This window comes from Ptiloglossa arizonensis, chromosome 2 (assembly GCF_051014685.1).
Source record: "Ptiloglossa arizonensis isolate GNS036 chromosome 2, iyPtiAriz1_principal, whole genome shotgun sequence".
Taxonomy (NCBI): domain Eukaryota; kingdom Metazoa; phylum Arthropoda; class Insecta; order Hymenoptera; family Colletidae; genus Ptiloglossa; species Ptiloglossa arizonensis.
In genome coordinates, this window is record NC_135049.1 from 31,369,719 (window position 1) to 31,392,929 (window position 23,211).

General features: G+C 36.9%; 5 protein-coding genes across 16 annotated transcripts in view; 3 read left to right on the forward strand and 2 right to left on the reverse strand.

The window, feature by feature from the left end:
* LOC143143545 (arrestin homolog) overlaps positions 1-10,988 on the forward strand; it is a 50,873-nt gene extending 39,885 nt beyond the window's left edge. For all 4 annotated transcript variants that reach the window (XM_076304913.1, XM_076304916.1, XM_076304914.1 and 1 more), the window contains 5 exons: positions 89-236; positions 983-1,183; positions 1,621-1,784; positions 9,758-10,039; positions 10,566-10,988. In XM_076304913.1, coding sequence (XP_076161028.1) covers positions 89-236; positions 983-1,183; positions 1,621-1,784; positions 9,758-10,039; positions 10,566-10,856 — 1,086 coding nt within the window. In that variant the 3' untranslated portion in view covers positions 10,857-10,988. The remainder of the gene's footprint in view (positions 1-88; positions 237-982; positions 1,184-1,620; positions 1,785-9,757; positions 10,040-10,565) is intronic.
* Positions 1-12,833, reverse strand: part of LOC143143548 (sex-regulated protein janus-A) — a 74,421-nt gene extending 61,588 nt beyond the window's left edge. The window contains exons 1-2 of the mRNA XM_076304920.1: positions 12,696-12,833; positions 12,325-12,495 (exon numbers count right to left, since the gene is read on the reverse strand). Coding sequence (XP_076161035.1) covers positions 12,325-12,463 — 139 coding nt within the window. The 5' untranslated portion in view covers positions 12,464-12,495; positions 12,696-12,833. The remainder of the gene's footprint in view (positions 1-12,324; positions 12,496-12,695) is intronic.
* A 58-nt stretch (positions 12,834-12,891) lies between these two features.
* On the forward strand, positions 12,892-14,328 carry LOC143143547 (pseudouridylate synthase TRUB2, mitochondrial). Its single transcript, XM_076304919.1, has 4 exons — positions 12,892-13,192; positions 13,263-13,671; positions 13,751-13,887; positions 13,964-14,328. The coding sequence occupies exons 1-4, from the start codon at positions 13,045-13,047 to the stop codon at positions 14,257-14,259; spliced, it is 990 nt and encodes a 329-aa protein (XP_076161034.1). The 5' UTR covers positions 12,892-13,044; the 3' UTR covers positions 14,260-14,328.
* Positions 14,327-19,481, reverse strand: Drosha (ribonuclease 3 drosha). 5 transcript variants are annotated; one of them, XM_076304910.1, is made up of 12 exons: positions 19,201-19,460; positions 18,884-19,100; positions 18,199-18,784; positions 17,891-18,134; positions 17,626-17,817; positions 17,194-17,551; positions 16,700-17,117; positions 15,680-16,631; positions 15,285-15,494; positions 14,897-15,219; positions 14,676-14,821; positions 14,327-14,608 (listed from the first exon to the last, which is right to left on the reverse strand). In XM_076304910.1, exons 2-12 carry the CDS (start codon positions 19,095-19,097, stop codon positions 14,442-14,444), a joined length of 3,810 nt encoding a protein of 1,269 aa, XP_076161025.1. In that variant the 5' UTR covers positions 19,098-19,100; positions 19,201-19,460; the 3' UTR covers positions 14,327-14,441. The 5 variants fall into 5 exon arrangements, with proteins under 5 accessions (XP_076161025.1, XP_076161024.1, XP_076161022.1 ...); XM_076304909.1 differs by having other exon boundaries at positions 18,199-19,100; positions 19,237-19,461; XM_076304907.1 differs by having other exon boundaries at positions 18,199-19,100; positions 19,201-19,461.
* A 467-nt stretch (positions 19,482-19,948) lies between these two features.
* Rab9 (RAS oncogene family member Rab9) lies at positions 19,949-22,527 on the forward strand. Of its 5 annotated transcripts, XR_012991126.1 has the most exons (5): positions 19,949-21,123; positions 21,193-21,449; positions 21,523-21,725; positions 21,948-22,007; positions 22,249-22,520. XR_012991126.1 is itself a non-coding variant. In XM_076304553.1 (4 exons), the coding sequence occupies exons 1-3, from the start codon at positions 20,689-20,691 to the stop codon at positions 21,964-21,966; spliced, it is 711 nt and encodes a 236-aa protein (XP_076160668.1). In that variant the 5' UTR covers positions 19,949-20,688; the 3' UTR covers positions 21,967-22,007; positions 22,249-22,518. The 5 variants fall into 5 exon arrangements, 3 of the variants coding, with proteins under 3 accessions (XP_076160668.1, XP_076160667.1, XP_076160666.1); XR_012991125.1 differs by having other exon boundaries at positions 21,948-22,527; XM_076304553.1 differs by lacking the exon at positions 21,523-21,725 and having other exon boundaries at positions 22,249-22,518.
* The last annotated feature ends 684 nt before the right edge of the window (positions 22,528-23,211 follow it).

The window sequence follows — 23,211 nt, forward strand, 5'->3', positions numbered from 1 at the left end:
AGAAGAATTCTTTTTCGCGAGTATCGAGTATCCCTTTGAAGAAACGATCGAGTTCGATGTTATCGAGAAACGCTTACGGATGTTCCAGGAGGCGCTCGTAAAGAGGCTGGGTCCCAACGCTCACGCATTCACCATGGAAATCACACCATTGGCACCACCCTCGGTGCAATTGGTGCCTGCGAAGGAGTACAACGGAGCACCGATAGGCACCAGCTACGATGTCAGAGCTTACGTCGGTGAGTGAAACGAACTTAAAAGACAGTCGCGCGATGCAGAGTGAAAGACAAAGGGATCGATCGGTTTTTATCGCAGCAAAAAATAACATCGACTCGATATTATCAAGTAAAAAAAGCTCTACCGGTTGATTCGTTCTCTCCAGCCAACAGGTTGAACATCGATGCTTGAAACTGTTGCGCTTGTACCGTCGTTTCAATCTGTTCGCACGGGACGTTTAATCCTTCCTACCTCGCGATCGTGCCACGGTTACGAGCTCTCTCTCTCTCTCTGTCGCGGGAACGATCGATTCTTCGGTAAAAATGCAAACCGATGAAATCGACGGTGGAAAAAAAAGTAAACTAAAAAAAGAACGTTCCGTGCGAACGTAAAAACGATCGTTTTCCAATGGAAAGGATCGATTTCCAGAATCGAATTTAAAGGAGCTCACACGCTCGTTGATCGAGTATTTTTATTTTGCTTCTCCGGTGTGCACGCTGGTATCCAACGTTTCTCATCGACCTCTCGTCGGTTCAAAGCGCAATGTTGCTTCGTTCGTTCTTTGAATGAAATCCTTTTCTCTGTCTTTCTCTCTATCTATTTCTATAGCGACGCGTACGCGTAAAAACTCGCGCGATGAAACGTACGCGCGTATCGATCGCGAACCAGAAACGAGAAGTGTCGATCGGTCGTTTCTTCGGCAAAGGATAGTTTTATAAGTAACGCGAACGTATCCGATATGAAAAAGTTTCGACACGATGAAATTCAGCCGAACGAGCGGACGAGAAACTCCATCGGAAAACAACCGTCCGAATGGGGATTCGAGTGATACAACGCACCACACGGCCACCACTGCCAGCGACCACCGTTTATAGCGTCCCGGTGTCCGAAACTACGTCGATCGAACCGAGAAACCTGGCTTGCAAGACCAGGGTCACGTTTGTGGAAAACGAGATCACGGAGGACGAGGGTAAGGTCTTTGCTTTCTTTCTTTTTTTTCACCCGAACGTTCCACACTTTTCTAACCTTACCGGATCGAGTCGAATTATCAACGCGTTGTTCCAAACGGAGAGTATTTTTTTTAAGAGATTCGAATCGTTTCACCAGAGTGTGGAACAACGTTCTTTTGCATTGAACTTTCGCGAGAAATAAATTTGGATAATCCTCGAAAATTCTTCTTTCGATCGAGTAGTACGAACCAACGACGCGTCTGCCCATTGCTCGCCGTTTCTACTTGTTTTGTAGAGCGTTACAGAGCAGTCTATTTACAGAAACTTTTGTTTAAGTCGATTAAAGGGTAAATCGATCGAAAGGATAAATTACGAGGAAACTGAAAACTGTAGCCCACGTTACACGATTGTTTGCGTCACGATCGGTAGAATCGAACACAGAACGTTCGAATTTTAGAAAACAGCGGACCGCACGCAGCAGTGGAGAAACCGTTTCTGTTGAGCGATGGTCGCGTCGGTTTGGAAGGAAGGCTGGATCGTGCCGTTTACGGACACGGGGACTCGATCACGGTTCACGTCAACGTCAATAACAACAGCAGTAAATCCGTCAGGAGGATCAAGGTGAGAGGTCATCGCGAAAGAATTCTATCGTTGCACCAACGCGACCAGCGCGAGAGAACTAACGAGAGAACTTCCGTAATCGGAAAATTTCCATTCTGAAACTTTGTAGGTTCGCGAGGGACATTGGGAAAAGTATCGGGGAATTTTTTTTGTAAAAATACCCAACCCAGACCTCTGGGAAAGTATCGGGTAAATTTTTGTTCTTCTTTTTACCCGAAAGAAACATACGTCGCGTTTAAAATTAGAAACTCGACTTTACCGATTCGCGCTATGTAACCGTTTTCGTGGACCATTCTTTCGGTTCTTTTTTCTCTCGTTGAATCGTTAAGCGCCGCTCGTTAGAATTTCAGATGGCTCGAGTTACCATCCTATTTGACAAATTAATCGGTTCTATCCCGCGAGTGTCGTTCGTTTTCACGACAGCACCCGCAGACTTTAATAAGGTCACGTTAACGAACCTCTACCGAATGAAAACTTAATGGAAGAAAGAGTTAGCCCGGTTCGAAGGACGATTATAAATTCCTTCCACGATTTTCAGACACCGCCGAGATATTCACCGATAGTTCTTCCGTACAACCGGACGACTCGCGGAAATGATCAACAACCGCGTCGAGTAAACGTTCGCGCGAGCAAATACCACGTCCCGTGTTTTCTCGTCGAGTTTTTTCCCTTCTCGTTTCTCCTCGACGATACCGGGGACAACGAATTGTTTCCAGAGAATTAAACGACGCGACGATAATTCGCAATGGGGCAGGTTACGTAAAAGTGTAGTCGCGAGAAAGTAGAAGTCATCGAACTCTCGACAGATACCAGATGAAAACGAATCGAGTTCGTGGGAAATTGGAGGGAGACTCGTTCAGTTGTTGGTTTCGAATTTGTCGAAAAAGTATGGAACTCCAGTATTCGGAAACGGCGTGTATTTGCGTTAAATCGTTTCGTGTAGGGGATAGTCAGTTCCAGGTAGACTTGTAGCTTCGATTCACACAAACTTCTGGTCGATTTTAATTTTATTGTAGACCTAGTCGTAACGATGTAACGTGACGATCACCGACCGAAACGTTAATTGATAAACAATTCGTTCCAGGAATTTCTTACCTCGTAGAGGACACTTCGAAGTATCGTGGTAAATATTGAATTATTCGGAGAGTCGTTTCGTTTTTTTTTTTTGTTTTTTTCTTTGGTGAAAATGAAACACGATTTTTTTCAGAGTGTATACACATTTTATTAAATTATATATTCTTCATTTTGGCAAACGGAATGACTTTCCGAACAACCCAATATATTCGACGAACTTTCCGACGAATTCGTTTCGACGCTAAAAATTCGTAGAATTTATAATTCGCCCGCTGGAAAAATTATTGTTCGGTCTAAATGGGAATGTATTCCGGGAATAGCCGATACGCTCGGTGAAAATAAAAGAGAAAACTCGATACCTACGATGGGATCGTAACCTAATTGTGGAGAGAAAAATTGCTTCGCGAGAATAATTTCCCGACGAATTCGAAACGAAACGACTCGAAGCATCTCTGATTTCGCACAATTTATAACGCGCTTCGATTTCGTCGAAATTCCTCGCCCGGAGGAGAACGATCGATTCAACGCGAAACTCTTTCGGAACTCTATAATCGGTTTCATTAGAGCGAAGAGATATCGATGGTTCGAGCGAACCGAAATACCGAAATAATCTGTTCCGTGTTCAACATCGTCCGCCCACTCGCGCTTTAACGCTAGAACTACCAAAAGGGTCGATTCGATTTATTCGAAACTTCTTTTTAAAATCTCTAAATCGTCAACGGTATCTTTGTTCAAAATTTTCCTGGATAATTATTAAAATAGACAACTAACGACTCGTAAATTAATTTATCTGTTCTAACTTCGAAGACACTTACGCGATTCGAGACAAATAGGAATATAAATAGGTTGTTCGATAAATTTCGTCGTTTGATCAAATTTATCGAACAGTATTCAATATAGCAGGTTACGTATATAAGTATATAAATTTTTGTTCTTTTTTTTACCCGAAACAAACATACGTCGCGTTCAAAATTACAGTTCAATGTAGTACTGTTCGACAATTTTTATCGAACGACAAAATTTATCGAAGAACCTAGTACTATACTGTTCAGTAAGTTTTATCGAACGACTATACTTACTATGAACAACCTAGTACATTTGTAGTTGATGGGTCCAGTGTTAACAAAGGGACGATCGGGAACAGTCTTCTTGCAAACGTACAACTTGCTGAATTTCGACCTGAACCAGTACTGTTCAACAAGTTCTATCGAACGACAAAATTTATCGAGCAACCTAGTACTATACTGTTCAATAAGTTTTATCGAACGACAAAATTTATCGAACAACCTAGTACATTCATAGTCGATGATTCTAGTATTAACGAAGGGACCATCGGGAACAGTCTTCTTGCAAACGTACAACATGCTGAATTTCGACCCGAATCAGTACTGTTCAACAAGTTCTATCGAATGACAAAATTTATCGAGCAACTTAGTACTATACTGTTATCGAACGACAAAACTTATCGAGCAACCTAGTACATTAATAGTCGATGGTTCAGGTGTTAACCAAGGGACGATCAGGAACAGACGGTCCTCGAACGTACATCCTCTTGCAAACGTACAACTTGCTAAATTTCGACCCGAACTAGTACTGTTCAATGTAGTACTGTTCAACAAGTTTTATCGAACGACAAAATTTATCGAGCACCTTAGTACTATACTGTTATCGAACGATAAAACTTATCGAGCAACCTAGTACATTAATAGTCGATGGTTCTAGTATTAACGAAGGGACCATCGGGAACAGTCTTCTTGCAAACGTACAAAATGCTGAATTTCGACCCGAATCAGTACTGTTCAACAAGTTCTATCGAATGACAAAATTTATCGAGCAACCTAGTACTATACTGTTCAATAAGTTTTATCGAACGACTACCCTTACTATGAACTACCTAGTACATTCGTAGTTGATGGTTCCAGTGTTAACGAAGGGACGATCGGGAACAGACGGTCCTCGAACCTACGTCCTCTCGCAAACCTACAAATTGGTAAATTTCGAACCGAACGATCCTCTCGGAGAAGAACGCGAAACGTTGATTCCGGCCAAGATCCCCCGTAACGCGTCCCTCCTTAATTTCTGTCCTCGGCTTTAAATTTCCCCGACAAAAATCTTAATTGCCGTCGGACAAACTCGCCCGTGGAACGTAACGCCGTCATTTGAATAAAACGATCGTTTGCATCCTCGGAGCCGCGGGCGCCCTGAATTCAAATACGAGAGACGTCGACCGCGTGGCAACCCCTGATGAAACGCGTTACGGAGCACTTCTTTGTTTTTATTCTTTTGTTTTTTTTTTTTCGGATTTGCGAGAGCGTCGTTAACGATAACCGTGAGTGACCGAAACCAAGAGAAAAAGAACAACAAACACGGAAACGAGAACCGATGTTCCTTTCTCGAGTGCTTTCTCGGGCTCAACTGTTGCGTTCGATTAATTTCGAACGTTACGCTCGATAAACGAAAGGTATCCGGAACGATTTATTATTAATATCGTTGAACAAATATAATTCTCCGCGACGATGAAGTTATACTTTGAACTCTTTGCGCTCGAGACCTCTTTCGTCAGTGTCTATCAGTAACTAGAGACGATTTGGCGCGTATTCGGTGCATCGAATTCCTACTCTCCTTTAGCTGCATTGCAGCTAAACGCTTCGAGTTCGAAGAAATCGAACTCGAATAAAAACGATCGACTTACAGCGTGGAACCTAGCGGTGACCTAATGTCACCTCACCGAGTGCTGAAACGGTATCCTCGGTCGAGTTTTAACGATCTTGAATCAATAATTTCAAAACGTTTCTCGCGAAAGATAAATTCAAGTTTCGAAACGGTGTACCAGCTTGTTCGATAAAAACTAAAGAAACTAAGAACAATATTCCAAATATACACACGAATGTTTACAATCGTCAACGAACGTATTGGTATTCGAAGTGATATAGTTGATGCAGCGATCTCTGCTAATATTTACGAATTTTACATTCTTTTTTTAAGTTGTACCAACCTACTCCAAATCGGCCTGACTCGATAAGTACTGTGTTGTTCGATAAGTGTTGTTGATTGCTTGTGTTCGATAAGTATTAAATTTTCCATTTTACAATGGAAAAAAATACTATGACACTTTAAACGAGTCGACGGTTCTGCAGGAAACTTTGCACCAATGTTCATCGAACATTAGTATCATCTTTGGAAAAATAAAAGCTTCTCGAACGATGAAACTTATCGAGCAACCTGTTACTCCAGCTCGAGTAACACTTTTTCTATTGCAAAAAAATACTATGACACTTCGAACGAGTCAACAAATCTGCACGAAACTTTGTACCAATGTTCATGGAACATTAGTATCATCTTTGGAAAAATAAAACGATAAACTTGGTAGCTTCTCGAAAGCTACTTCGACGAAACTTATCGAGCAACCTGTTACTCCAGCTCGAGTAACACTTTTTCCATTGCAAAAAAATACTATGACACTTCGAACGAGTCGACAAATCTGCACGAAACTTTGTACCAATGTTCATGGAACATTAGTATCATCTTTGGAAAAATAAAACGATAAACTTGGTAGCTTCTCGAAAGCTACTTCGACGAAACTTATCGAGCAACCTGTTACTCCAGCTCGAGTAACACTTTTTCCATTGCAAAAAAATACTATGACACTTCAATCGAGTCGACGGATCTGCGCGAAACTTTGCACACGTTCATCGAACATTAGTATCATCTTTTGAAAAATAAAAGCTTCTCGAACGACGAAACTTATCGAGCAACCTGTTACTCCAGCTCGAGTAACACTCTTTCCATTACAAAAAAAATACTATGACACTTCAATCGAGTCGACGAATCTGCACGAAACTTTACACACGTTCATCGAACACTAGTATCATCTTTGGAAAAATAAAACGATAAACTTGGTAGCTTCTCGAACGACGAAACTTATCGAGCAACCTGTTACTCCAACTCGAGTCGAGTTACTCACCGTGGACGAGTTCGCGACGCGAATTCGAAGTGTGTAAACGCTAAACTGCTATTTGGTTCTCCAAACCGATCGAAACGGACGAAAAAGGGGAAAAAATCAGACGAGAGGATCGTTGCCTCGAATTTAAAGAAGTCCTGCGCGAAAAGTCGAGTTCGAACGCCCTGAAAGTGGTGCAATTTCAGCCGAGGGACCGAACTCTCGAGCGGAAGGGAACGAAAGTCGCGCGAACGTCCCCTTCTTCGGATCCAAGATAGAAATAAATGAAATACGCAAGGAGTTAACGCAGCTTAACCCTTTGCGGACGGGAGGGTTCAAAGTGAACCGTACCGTGGTGCCGAGCTCCTGCCGCGATAGTCATTTAAAATTGTAAGCGCATATTTCTGCTCAACCTCGGCCATCGACATTCATTTAGGTGGGACACATACAGTGCTGGACGAAAGTATTGGCACAGCATCATTGTTCTGATACAAGTGCTTATAACTATGAAACAAATTGATAAAAAGGAGAAATTTTTTAATACATTTATTTATTTATTATTCTAGATTATTATTTAACAGAAACAGTAATATAAATAAAGTGATATGCGAAATAATAACAAAAACATATTTATTGAGCGTTTTAAGCGTGGACAAAAGTATTGGCACATTATACAAAATTTAGTGTAGTTGTATCTCTCGGAAAAAAATCCGATTGTCACTTGATGGTATAGGTAGGGGATTCCCTGATAGTCATTTTTTCTAACAGTCATCCTTAAGTTCAGTCGATTAGCAACATAGGAAATATAACAAGCAACAATGTCAAGAAGAGGGAAAGAAACTACAAGTGAAGAGAGAAAAATAATATTAAATTTGCACAAAATGCGAAAATCTTATAGTGAAATAGCAAAAAGTGTTAATAGAAGTCGATTCACTATTAGAAGTGTCGTAAAACGATTTGAGAATCAATCAGATTTCAAAAGTAGGAATCGAAGTGGACGTCCCTCAAAGTTAACAGTTAGAGAAAAACGGAAAATTGTAAAGGAAGTGAAAATAAATTGTAAATTAAACTCATCGCAACTTAGAGCAAAGTTAAATGAAGAAAATCAAAAAGAAGTAAGTTCGAAAACTATACTGAGAGTGTTAAAAGATGCGGGATATTCTGCGTGTGTCGCAAGAAGGAAACCATACATATCCAAGAAGAATCGGAAGATGAGAAAAGAATTTGCAAAAGAATTTATAAAAAAGGATCCCACATTCTGGAATAACGTATTATTTTCAGATGAAAGTAAATTTAATATATTTAAATCAGATGGCAGAGTATTAGTTTGGAGAAAGCCAAATACGGAAATGGATCCACAACATTTACAAGCCACTGTGAAACATGGAGGAGGTGGAGTCATGGTATGGGGTTCCATTGCAGCGTCTGGGGTTGGCGAATTAGTATTCATAGATGAGATTATGGACAAATATGTATATTTAAATATATTAAAGGAAAACTTATTTAAAAGTGCTAATAAATTAAATCTCCCGCGTGATTTTTATTTTCAACAAGACCATGATCCAAAACATACTGCCTATATTGTACGACAATGGATCGTTTACAATACCGCACACACGTTAAATACCCCACCCCAGAGTCCAGACATGAATCCCATCGAACATGTTTGGAATGAATTAGAAAAAAGAATTAGAAAATATAATATAACAAACAAAAACCAATTAAAAGCTATTATTTTACAAGAATGGAACAATATAGAGCCGGATTTTACAAAAAAATTGGTAACTTCAATGCCAAAACGATTGAAGGAAGTTATCATGAGGAATGGAGGGCCAACCAAATATTAATTTTTAATTTCTAAGTACTTTCAATCATTTGTGCCAATACTTTTGTCCACGCTTAAAACGCTCAATAAATATGTTTTTGTTATTATTTCGCATATCACTTTATTTATATTACTGTTTCTGTTAAATAATAATCTAGAATAATAAATAAATAAATGTATTAAAAAATTTCTCCTTTTTATCAATTTGTTTCATAGTTATAAGCACTTGTATCAGAACAATGATGCTGTGCCAATACTTTCGTCCAGCACTGTATATGCGTTTCTCGGCTCTATCAACTGTTTTCGCCAAACGCGTATACGAGTTCTTCGGCCAATTTGATGATTTGCGTAAAACGCATATATGCGGCACTCGTCGGCAAAGGGTTAAAGAAAACCTGGAGAGGAATGAGGAAGAACTTAAAAGTGTGTATGAAGAAAAAAGAAAGCTAGAGGACAAGCTGAAAGGTGTTAATACAGAAAAGAAGGAATTAGAAGACAAATGAAAAGAATTCGAAAAGGACTTCGAGGAGCGTAAAAGACTAATGTTTGGGTCGCTCGTTGTTACGACACGGTTCATTAACGATCGTGTAGAGAACATTGTTTGGAAAGGAGAACGGACAGGTCCGATACCGTGTCGATCGGTGGTACGAGTTCCAAAAGCGTTTGCGTTCACTCTGTCTGGATAATACGGTGAACAAACCCTCGACATTGTAGACGAAACCGACTAATCGTGTTCGTTATCGAAAATTCTACAAAAATTCGAAAACGTAAACGATATCGCGGACGCATCGAAGTCGATCCTCGTGAGGAGAATCACGGGTTAAATTCGATGGAGAACAAGGTGAAATTTCGTACAATTGATCGGTTTACCTTTGTTTACCTTTTTCGTCGAGATAGGGTTACTATTTTTTGTAAATGTAATCGCGTGTAATTTTTACGCAAAGTACGAATTTATACGTAAAGTATCGCAAGTATGAGTTACCGAGATATTTTCGGATAAATTGTCTGGTATCTATATCGGAGCGTATAGATATCAATTCGAGAAGTTAACTGCTCGTCGATCAACGAAAGGATCGATCTCGAAAATATTGAATAATTGGTACAATTAATCTCTCTTCGTTTTCCTCTCAACAGGTCTTCATTGTGCAACACGTAGACGTGTGCATGTTCAGTAACGGTAAGTTCAAGAACGTGGTGGCTTTGTTGTCCTCGCAAGAAGGGTGCCCGGTAGGACCGGGAGCCTCGATGAGAAGAAACTACGCCCTTCGACCGGTGAAGGGCTCGACGAAGAACTGGATCGCTCTGGAGGATAGTTACACGAAAGCGGGTGCCACACTGGCCTCGACTGTCGTTTGCCCTGGAAACGGGCCAGAGGATAGAAACGTGTTCGCGATATACGTCTCGTACTACGTCAAGGTAATAGCTTTCCAACGTGTACGACGGAACCTCTATTATGCGAAACCGCGTTCAATCGTACCGTTCAATTATCCAAACAGCGTTATCCGTGAACAGGAAGATAAACGTGCATTTACACGTGTGTCGATTCAATTGTATACGTTTCGGTGAGCGTGGAAGTATTGCTTTGAAAAAATAACGAACAGGCCACGGGACGGTTGAAAGAAAGCAACCACCAGGTTGTGACAACCGTGTTAAGAAAATGAATGCGAATCGATAGCCTTGGAAAAACCTGGGGAGAAACAAAACAGAGAGAACGAAGTTATTCGATCGTCGTAGCTACGAGGCTATGGAATCTCGTCTGAGAATTATCCTTTCGATCGTCGAAAGGAATGTTAGTCCATCCTGTTCAACGACTAGTTCGGATAATCGAGGTTCTGCTGTACGTAAAATGAAATTCGCTTCACGAGAGAACCGTAGACGGTCGTGTTGTCGCGACTGACCAATTCCGAACTCGATCTTACGATTCACCGGTTCGTCTTCGTAGGTGAAGTTACTGATCTCGGCGATGGGAGGAGAGGTGTCCCTCAAGTTGCCCTTCACGTTGATGCACAGCAACACCGACCCGGATTTGGTCGGATTCCCATCACCGATCAGGGAACCGAGCAAATTTTCCGTGAAAACGAACGACGAGATCACGGACAACACCGAGAGGCAAGACGACAACGGGCACAGATACAAGGCCAGCAAACTGGAACCGATCAAGGAGAAATCGAAGGAATCGAGGGACATCGACGTGGATCTGATAGAACACTACGAGGAAGGTGACAGTACCTGAGGGCAGGTGCAAACGAACGAAGCAACCCGATCGTCGACGAGGAACAACAGTGGCGCGAGAAACGTGAAGAACTCTCACCACAAAAACTGCAAGCTGGGCTTCGATATACAAAGGGCTTGGTGCTGCTTCAGGAGGGCTTCTTAGTAAAGGAGGGGAGATTTTACCTGGAAGAAATCGCGGCGTGTTTATTCTATCTATAATATTTCAGAAAGACGATCGTTTCCCGATCGGATACCGCGCGAGACGACGAACGAAGTACGTTCGATCGAGAAACTTTGAAATCGTTTACGAAAATTCGAGATATCGTGCGGCTGCTGTCGAGGAGAACGCTGGACAGCAACGATCCGAAAGTTTCCCATGATTCGTGCGCGTCCTTTGAACGCGACGAATTTTTATCGATAGATTTTCATAGTCGAGATTCATGTATCGTGTTTTCTCTTCTTTCATCGATACCGTGTACCCCTGTATCGCGAGAGAAAAGAAAACCGAATTCACCGAACTTATATTCTTTATAAAAGAAATCAATTGTTTATAGATACTGTGTAACGAACGTTTCCATTTTTGCCAATGAAAATACACTACAAACTCGTGCAGTTCCTACTCGTGGTATTCCTAAGATGAAAGTCGTACTGCCCTCCTAACTGTTCGCAATCCAAAAATCATGCACTGTAAAATGTATTCATCCGAACACACTTACGAGTCAATTGTAAACACCGATCGATAAATGAGAAGATCTCGAATCTATTTTTTTAGGCGACGATTGTCTTGCGTTATCGGACTTGATTTTATTCGCTTTTAAATGAATGTTCCGTGTAATTGAAATAAATACTACGTAAGTCTTTGTCCCTTATACGATAAGTTGGTCCAGCCTAAACGACGTAATTCGTTGTACATGGCAAGCACGCCGAGATGTAAAGCTGTACAGACTGTATCTTTATCGCTGTAAATAGTAAATTACTTGAATACGATCGTACGAGAGTGTGCGCGTTGAACTGTTGCCTAATGCTACGAAGCTTCTAAATAATTTACAGTTAAATAAGATTTTTGCGCAAGACACGGATGCAAATTGTGATTTTCATTCTTTAACTAGAGGGAACGTGCGAGCAAATACGTACTTAGATTCCAAGATTTTTATCCTCGAAAGCTACCGATATATTCTAAATACGACGAACTTGTATCGGACTAATTTATATTGAATCGAGACATCCTTGAATAATAAGCGGGCCAAATAAATATAACATTATGCGTAGAGAATAAATAATCGACGGTACTTCGATAATTTTAACAAATTCGCTTAACTACCGATAGCGTTAAATTTCAGAAACCGAACGAGTAACTGAATTTAAGATAATATAAACGATATAAAATGTGTATAATAAATATATGTGCTTAAAAACCAAAGAGACATTTCTCTAATACAATACCTATTTTAATAAAATAGTAAAAACATTTTATCTAAATAACTCACAGTGCCAGTTTGTCAGAGTACCCCTGACGATGACTTTGCTTTCAACGTTGGCTTTGTCCTCGACTTCGATTAAGACGTACTTGAATCTTCCCGAATCGTCGATCTCCACATCGGGAATTTTATCTAACAACTCAGACATCGTGGCAAGTCGTCTATTATTCGAGAATACCGCTGAAAAGTACCACATTGAAGATATCTTTAGCAACATTCTTGATTTGACATAACCTATCAACATTGGAGTAGTTTAGGTTGACCGTATTCTACTGATAAAACTTTGTTAAAGAAATATTTGAAAGAGAAATGTTAATCGACATTTACAGATCACGACAAAATGTGTAAAAGGATATTATTACGTAATTTTCGATAAATACCTTTGATCAATAAATGCCGACCACTCAATTTGCCGATTCCAAAATTCTAGAAACGCCCAGCTATACGAAAACCATGGATTGTCGGTCTTATAGCGACATCTATCGTCACATATCTCTTTCAGTTATTAGCGACATGTAGCACAGTATTGCCATCTCTATGGATTTTTCCGTAGATCTACGAGGAAAATCGCCAAATGCTGCTTTTCCTTTAACTTGCGTTGCGCAAGTTTAGGAGTTAAAGAAACATGGTTCATTTGTGCAACATGTACAGTATACGTAATATACTCTATGATGTTGTTTATTGAGTTTGATAAATATACTTTAACAAGTAGCAGAAGTAAATTTCAAAATGAAGTTTACACCACAAGTAGTGGACAAATATGTAAATGATGCAAAACTCTTATACAAAGCATTAAACGGTGTATTTCTTCTTTATAAACCCACATCTATGGCTTTTGTACAAATGAGGGGAACGTTGATATCCAATTTATGCAGAGGTACCGGTATGACTTTTATTTTCCACAAAACGGATCGATAACGTTTAAATCTTTAATTTGTTCTTTTTAGATCTTAATAACATGTATGTACGTCCACCGAATAAGCATGTAACCATAAAAGGTTCAACTAATAAGAATATGGATGTTATCGTGCATGAAAGTTATGCGGATAATATATTGACGGTAGGACCTCGTTATAAAATGGAAGACTTTAGATTAGCAGCTACAAAGATCCTTCTGAGAGACACTTGCGGTGTTGTAGTTTGCGGCATTAACAGTGGTAACAAGTTAATACACAACATGAAAACATCTAAATTTACAAGATTTTACAAAGTGAAAGGATTATTGGGTAAAGCAACGGATAATTATTTTCACACCGGAATAATAAAAGAAAAATCTACTTACAAACATGTAACGCGAGATTTCATAGACAACGTATGCAGTTCCATGCAATCTTCTCATCAAAGAAAAATGTTTGAGTATGTTGAAAATTTATGCGTATCTAAAATCGGTCGATATAATCTTAATATAACGATATACGTTCCTTTATAATCATAGACAATGTGGAGTCGATATACAAAGTCAAGCTGCGTACAATTTAGCAGTGCAGGGTATAGTCAGGGCTACAGATCCTAACATTCCCATGATATACACAATCAAATGTGTACATTTTTCACCTCCAGAGTTTACATTAGGTAAATATATTCTGTTGAAGAAACACTTGAATTTGTAGAAAGTTCCAGGTTATAACTTTTTTTCATGAATTTACAGAAATTGTTTGTATAAACGAGTATGAAATGTATCTAAAAACTATAATTCACGACATAGGAATGAAACTTCATAGTACTGCTACTTGCTCTCAAATATACTGTGTCCAAGATGGATTATTTACAGTTGACCATGCATTATTAACAAAGGAGTGGACCTTAAAAGATATTATACAGAATATACAAATTTGTGAACAGATTATCGATAAGAATAGATTTTTGATATCTCAGAAAAGTCCTATATTAGTGGAACAACCAACTAGTACGACCGTGCCACTTGAACAAAAATCATTGACTTAGATATATTGGGTATTCTTCTTGTATTATTTGTATTTATTTTTAAAAAGAAATAAATATCATGTATTTTAACACGACTGTTCAAGATTTATTTTACCTTCTACTACATTATACCCATTATGTTGTACATTTGATTCGAACTTTGTCTCAAACCTTAATTATGATAGATTAATTTTTATCATTAGCTATGCTTCACTACGACTTCTTTTAGAACGTTGGCTGGAATCAGAATCATCGTGTCTATCCGTAGGTTTCATAGACCTTCCTCTTGTCTTGTGTTTGTTTGGCCACTGTTGCATTTTCATGCTTTTTGCTATTACACGTTTTTGATGATCCAATTGTGGAAACAAATCTGTAAAATGAATTAGTAAAATAGAAATTACATTTTCGAATTTTAGTTACAATTATGTAACTTATACCTTGAGATTTTTCTAAAGCTTCCTTGGCTGAATTCATTTCTGCTTCTTGAATACTATGACCGGACGCTTTTGCCAATCGTTTTCCTTGAAAATATACAGCAACAGTGTACACTCTTGTATTTGTTGGACCTTTACACTCAATCACTCTGCAAAAAGAAATGTAAGCCTATAATTATTTTGCAACAGTGAATGTGAATTTGTTTAACTTTGATAGAACTTACTTGTACACAGGAATATCAGGTTCACCACCATCCATTGTTCGTAATGTTAAACAACATTGTTGTAATTTACTTTTTGGATCATTCCAATCTTGATTCATAATGAAATCTTGTAAACGTGGGAAGAAACATACATCGCAGAAAACGTGACAATACTCCAAACCCTTATCGACATAAAGAGCCCCTAAGAACGCTTCTAGCAAATCTGCTCTGTCCTTTGTTTTTAATTCAGCCTTTGGATTACCATAAAGTGCATACTGAGTCATTCCTAAATCATCGCACACAACAGCTTGGGTTTTATTATTTACAAGAGAACTTCGTAAAAGCTATAAAATATAAAGATGTTGTTGTTTTTTATAATTTACAAGAAAAGAATTACAATAATACTTACAGATAAATGTCCTTCGTGATGTTCTGGGAAATACTTGTACAAATACTCAGAAACTATGAGTTGTAATACAGTGTCTCCTAAAAATTCTAATCGTTGGTTAGAACCCAACGTTAAATTCGTGTATCCTATACTGCGATCAGTAAATGCTCTTGCTAGAAGACGAATATGATTGAATTCGATACCAATGGATTCTTCGAATTTTGTTAATTTCTGTATAAAAAAAAAAAAGAGAGAGATTAATATTAGATTCTTGAATACGTGTATTCAAGTTTCATGACAGTTCATTGCCATAACAACTATCAGAATGGTGCCGTTTATAATGCTCGAACTTGAGCATGACTTAACTCATAGTTATAACACGTAATACAAAGTACTTATTTTACATATACACATACTTGCAAGAGCTCAAAGCTTGGTATCCATTGCCTATCACCTGTTGGTTCCTGTTCTTGCAAAGGATGTTTAGGATAATTTACCCAAACTTTCGCAAGATCTTCCTCATCTTTAAAAAGTGTTTCTCCAAACACTCTATCGGCGACTTCTATACCTCCGTCCAAAAACAACGAACCCATTAATGCTTCGAAACAATTCGCCATTGCGTGTCGTAACTCTAAATCGTGACAAAGGTCACTACCGTGCGCATAGAGCATGTATTCCTCTAAATTTAATTTCTTTGCTAATACAGCAAGATGTTGATTTTGAACAATTGCTGCTCTATAAGTAGCCAAACCACCTTCTTCCAAATCAGGAAACATATGAAATAGATGAATTGATGTAAGAAACTCGACCACTGCATCACCCAAGAATTCTAATCTTTCATTGTGCGCTATTGAAGATTCTGTTTCCGTTCTCGCGCCAAATCTTGACATTATATTAATTAATGTATTAATTCCGCGTTTGCGTGTATTCATGTAATGAATTCGTCGGTCACCGTACTCGGGTTGTCTTATCCCACAATTGGTCAAAGAATTCCGCGCATGGTCTGGATTTGTACCAAAGTTTTCACGGTAACTGGGATGCGTCAACGCTAATTGTAGAAGGTATCTGTTCTTAAATTCGTAACCTAACGTACGTTCTAAGTTATCCAAGGATTTATGAAATCTGAGATGGCAAACAAGTACAGGAATTAACATGGCATGTTGTACTATATCACACATTATTCCAGTTCTGTAAAATCCTTCAGAACTAACGTCTACGGTAACATCGCGCTTCATTTTACTTTGAGTTCTTAATTCTTGAAGTTTATTCTCTTTAGCTTCTAGCTTTCTTTTATCTTCAAATGATGGTTTTGGCATGTTAGCCAATAAATGACGAAATTTTACATAATCCCTCCATGCTTTTTGATAACTAAAACAAGAAATGAAAATGTAGAAGTTATTTCCCATTAAGTAAATTAAAAGAGACAAAATATTTACTCCGCGTTTCCCGCATAACTGAGCTGCGGCGGTCTAATTCCAAAATGAACAATTTCGGGGTGCGCAATTGCACCAGGTGGTTGATCGGTTTGACTCCTGTCCAATTGATCAACGCGAACACTACATGGCTTTTTCCCGGGATATGTAACAATCATACCCTTCACTTCGTCGGCAAAATTTTGCCATTTATATTGTGGCATATCCACTAACCTAGGTAGATCATCTGGATCTATTAACAATTTACTACTTTTTATTAAATAATTTAAAACTTCGTTCATAGATAAAATCTCTTGTCCATTGTCGGCTAAATCACGTACGAATCTTGGCATAAAATGAAATTGTCCACAACCGGATTTATCTTGTGCTGCTTGTAGATCAAAGTCTACAAGTTCCAATATTTCCTTAAATAAGTAAGTCTCTGAAAAGGAAAGTAATTCATAGCGAATAAAAAAATATTCAAAATAATGCGTAAAATATAACGAAATAAAACTTACGAAAAAAATCCAGTTCTTGAATGGTAAAATTTTCTGGTAATTTTTCATCTATATAAAGAATTGTATACTCTATATTAAATCTAATAACTTTGCATGTTGGTAATTTTACGAGAGGAAAGTGAGAAAGCATAGAAAAGCCTTCAAATATAAATTCGTGTTCGTCGTGTTTAATAATCGTCGGCGTTTTAGTAAGGAAATTCGTTGGTGGACTAATCGTAATCCGATAATGATACAATTTATCTGCATTATTTGAATTTAAGTTGCATTTATTTATTGCACCTTCTCCAGCATAAATTCCATGTCTAATTCCAGATCTTCTTGACTTTGCACTACATCTACATAATGGACCATCGTTCATCTACAGCACCCACAATTTATCAAGTATTGTTTATGTGACTCAAATTTGTCTAAGATGTAAAAGGGAATACTCACTTCTCCAGGATCATTAAACCACATTTCAGGATGTAATCTTTGCGGATGTTGTTTCTTTGCCATTAACTCTTCCATTGTTCTATCATCCTCATCCATTGAACTATCACTATCAGAAGAAGAGCTGCTACAAACTTCTGACTTGTGCCTGCATAGACGAGCTCTAGTTTTTCTTGGAGGTGGTTCATAAGGAGGCTAGATGACAACAAATTAAAAATATTCTTGAGTCTATAAGAATTCCAAACTGCATTAAATAAAATAGATATACCTGCAAAGCTCTTGCAGTCGCAGCTCTATCCAATAATATTTTCTTGAACACTTCACATAATTCATGCAATTTAAGTGTGCCCCTCATTACTTTCGAATTACTTTCATCTCTACTATAATACAAATCTGCTGGTGCAGTCCGTGTCCAGACTTTTCTTGCATTTTCCATAATACCTTCAGGCCCCATAGCAGATAATTCATCCATTTTTCTTTCCATATCTTTACTAGTCGCACAATAGTCCTGCCTGAAACGCATTATAAGATACAAACAGTTACTTTCATAGATTTAACTTTGAAAATACACATTACCTATATTTTTCTAGAAGTAATTCTCTTTCAGTTGGGTCCCTCTTACTGGAAGAACTATTATTTGGGCTACTAGCTCTAGATGAATAGGATTCTTGGGATCTTGACTTTTTCCTGCTTCTGTGACTTATATATGATTTTTGAGAACGCGATACATATGAATTGTTTCTTCTGTAGGATGATCTTCTATCAACATTTTCTTCATTATGTGAACGTTCTCTAGAACTTGAGCTATTTCTGTGATATTTAGATCTGTCTCTTTGAGAATCGTATCGCGATCGATGTGGTGATCTACTAGTTCTGGATCTAGATTCAGGACTTCTAGAACGTTTTCTATTCATCGTACGACTATTGGAAGATTCTTTGCCTCTGTATCTCCATTCGGAACCTCTACTGTTTGAGGATTCATTATATTTATCACATACAGACTTTCTGTCATCTTCTTGAACTTTATTCAATTCGTACCAAGAATTTCTATCATTTTGGTATTTATTCCAATCAGATGTATAATTGTTAGAATTCCATTCTGTGCTACCATTATTTTGATATACATTTCTGTCATCCCAATTTGTATTAAAATTTCCAGTTACTGGTTGAGAATAATCGGAAAGTCCAAAATTTTGATTATTGCACTGTGTTTCTGTTTGATTTTGATAAGAAACATTAGGATAAGAATTTGGAACTTCACTTTGATAGCAATTTGTCATCGAGTGATACGATGGAGCAAAATTGGTGGCTTTATTCTCAGTCAAAGTAGAAACAGGTAAATTATAAGACGGTGGTGGTTGTCTGAAGTTTGGAGGTGGAAAACTTGGGGGTGGCACAGAATAATATCCCATGTTTTGTGGCTGAGAAACTCCTGAACCCCAAAAATAAGATTGATTACCATCCGGAGGAGGCATTTCCTATAAAATATTTCACTTAAAATACGTATTACATCAAGCAAAAAAAATTAATTTGTTTCTATTATTTACTGGAATGAATACAAAGTAAAATGCATAATACTTATGAAGCTTTGTAAAGATGTGTACATGCTCTTACAAACTTGGATCTTCTTTATCGTAATAAGATTTCGATGTTAAATTTAACTATAAAAATTAATGAAAAAGTGGAAAAAGTTATTGTCTATAGCATAGTTCCTTCCAGTCTGTTTTAATATTTGTACAGAGTAAGAATTCGAGTTCTATTAAAACAATTAGAATACTACTCTACATCATCGGACGAATACGACATCTAAAGGTGTATGAAATAATCTTTCAAGTACCGTAGCACCACCTTCTGGTTGCATGGAAAACGTAATTCAAATTACTTTTGACTAGAGATAGTTGGAACAATTATGAATGATTATCATTTATATACATATAGAATTATTAATTTAATCTAACAATTAGCATAAGCATTATTTCTATTGTGTTAGTAACATATGTATATATAAATATATTAATGATATCATAACATCGACTAAAGTTTAGAGTTCCCTTTTCTAAAGCGATAATTATTCCTTACATTTATGACTGATCGAGAATATTACATTTACAAAAAGCGTAGAACTGTATAATATGAGTATTTTTATGAATTACACTTTATGACGATTAAATAACCGTACACCCACATATTTTGAATAATTTTAAATTTATCATCTCTTATAGCAATACTGTATTACACACGTTGTTATTATTAGTTACACGCGGTGCTGTATTATTTCGCGCATATAGAATTGATATTATTTATAATTTCAGGTAGCCATGTTTCGTCTTGTGCGTCAACATCCAACATGGGCGTTTCTTTCGTCGTCTGCAAAGTGTCAAATACTTTGCGCGCAACAAAAATGTTTAAAGACAGTGATAGATTTTAGCCGTTCGAAAACATCGGAAGATTGTTTGTGTTACTTACCATCATAGATAAATAATAACTGTTTTCACAATCGCTAAATGCATTCGAGTGAACACACGTCATACATCTGATCGAGAAAATTGCAATTTTACTCGGTGATGGCTATGACTCAGTATCAAAGGCCATCTTTTCCAAGTATCTGACTTAGCGCCAATTAAAATTAAAAAAAGCGTGGCACACAGCTTCCGCAAAATTGTAAACTACAGTCTCATTCGTCGAAATTATTTGCACCTTATTCAAATCGATATTAAAGACGCGACATAAAATGGCAAGGTTATGCTTCGCTGTGAAACGAATATCATGATATTAAAATATTTTAAACGATGTGACTCTTCGATATATATGAAAAATACGAAGCTCCTGCATTTTTCATTGAAATACATCGTTCGCATGAAATGTATGTAACATAAAAAAAGGGAATTATTGTATTCAGAATTCGAATCAGCTGACTCCTATAGTGACATCGTCCAACGCGATCGACATTTAATGAAGTTTTTAATTATTTGGTATCAAGAATACTGATATGTGAAAAACATAAATATATATCGCATTTTTGAACGTACAATTTCCTCGTTATTCTAAAAAGTGCAAAATTAAAAGATGTCAGGAAATAGTTCAACCACAGTAGGTACACCAAGAGGTGGTAATTTACAAAATCGTAATTCTCAGAGATCGACGCTTCTAAAAGTAGCAATTCTGGGTGATGGCGGAGTTGGCAAGTCTTGTCTTATGAATAGATTTGTGTCCAATCATTTTAACGAACATAGTTTTCATACTATTGGAGTGGAATTCTTAAATAAAGACATCGAAATCAATGGAGAAGCATATACACTTCAAATATGGGACACAGCCGGACAAGAAAGATTCAAGACACTTAGAACTCCATTTTATAGAGGATCTGATATTTGTCTTTTGACTTATGCAGTTGATGATAGAACAAGCTTTGAAAATTTAGCACTTTGGAGATCGGAATTTCTTTATTATGCTGATGTTCAAGAAGGATCCACATTTCCATTTATAGTTGTTGGAAATAAAGTAAGCAGAAAAAGGGTTAAACTCAAACATACTAATACACTATAATACTCATAAAAGTAATTGTTGCAGGTAGATATTCCAGAACCTGAGAAAGAAGTTTCTACAGAAGAAGCTCAAGCTTGGTGTGCATCAAATGGAGATCCGCCATTAGTGGAAACATCTGCAAAAGATGCAACCAATGTTGAAGCAGCATTTGGTGCAGCTGTTGCTGCTTGGGCACAACTTGAAGCTAGATTAGAGCGTCCATTATTAGAAGATACAGTCGATCTTTCTAAACAACAATCTCCTCATCGTTCGAGTTGTTGTATGCCAGTGTCTGGTGCTGAGTAGGTTACAGATATAAGATATTAAATATTTTTTATGTTTTCATAACATAATGCATGAAACTTATTTCTCAAGATCCATGATTACAATAAGGTAATAAAACAAGTGGTAAGGAGATAAACACAACAAATAATCCTTGAGATGCAAACTGGCATACTTGGAATGGACCCATCAAATTTGTTTACACTTGAAAAGAGTACACTATGTTGCAAACTGAACCGACTCTTACAAGTGATGAATATTGTATTTAGGACATATAAGGACATTATATTATATAAGTATAAGAATTTTATTCTTTTTTTATTTGACCTACACTATATTCTTTTTTTTCTGAACAATTCATCTAAACTTTCAAAATGAATTCATAAACATTGACAACGCAATTACTACAATCTAAAGCTTTTACATACATGAGTACATATTAATTTTATACAAAGATAGTAACGCTTAACACTACCACTGTAGTGACAATTTTGCATGTAACATGCTTCTTCTTCTAGGTCTAACAAAATAATTTGAAGAGATATCTTGCCTGTCTACAATACTTTCTTCACAATAAGGTGAATTTTAATGCTGCAACCAGTTTTCTGTTGGTACATTAATATATTTTCATCTATTGTTTTGTTTTTAATAGCAATAAATATTTTTTATTTTGCTAATAAATATAACGTCGACACGATACTTCGACAAATTAGAGTCGCGTATTTTTATCGATTTGAGTTTTTTTACTTTTTCCAAATTTTTAAAATTAAAATTACAAAATCGCGCGAAAAGATAATATTTTACGGTTGATCTTTCCAGAATACAACTGTAAAGTGTAAGGTCAAATTGAACGTCCTACTCGTATCACGCTTTGTGCAACTTGTGAGCTACAGACAGTATTTTAAGTGTTTTGTACACCATTGGCTTGTGATAAAATAATAATAATAATAATAATAAAAATAATAATAATCATTATCATCAATTGCTTTATAAATAAGAATTAGTATAAATTGTAATTTACCTTTGTAATCTAAATTTGCCTTATCCTTGCAGCACAAACTAAGGGCAGTGGTGTAGTATATATTTATCAAAAAATCCATTAATTATCATATTTATATATAGATGTATGATTTTGAATTATATATATAAATATATATATATTTATATATATATATATATTATATAATACACACACACACACACACACACATACACACACGACAAAATACAAAATACTCTGCTGCTCTTGGAATGCTCTGCAGTCAATGTTTAAAGATTTTCTTACAAAATTAATAATGTTATAAACATAATAAATAAAGCTTTTTGTACAATCCTGTACGTATGTTACGCATTTCTAAAGCAATGTAACTTACCTAAAAGCTACTCAACACTTTAGTAATGCTTTGCATACTAAGCATAAGGAGAATGTAACATCATTGTAATTTAAAGGTTCTTTCCAATGATCAAGGTTCACATTAAGTATATATGTGACACGCATGTTGGTGCTTTTTGTATAGCTACATATATTTCTAGCATCATATTGAATAATGCGTTGCTTCAGATATAAATTGCATATAAAATTTAATCATATCGAGGTGAAAATGTCTCACCAAGTGCTACATGTAGGATCAGTTATGCATTAACTAAATAATATGTTTTGTATTATTAGTCCTACATGAGTTTCATTAATAACTTTATAAACATTACTTTTGTACAGTATATATTGAATTTATTGTAGTGTACTTTATTTATTTAGTATTATTTAATATTTATAAAAATGGC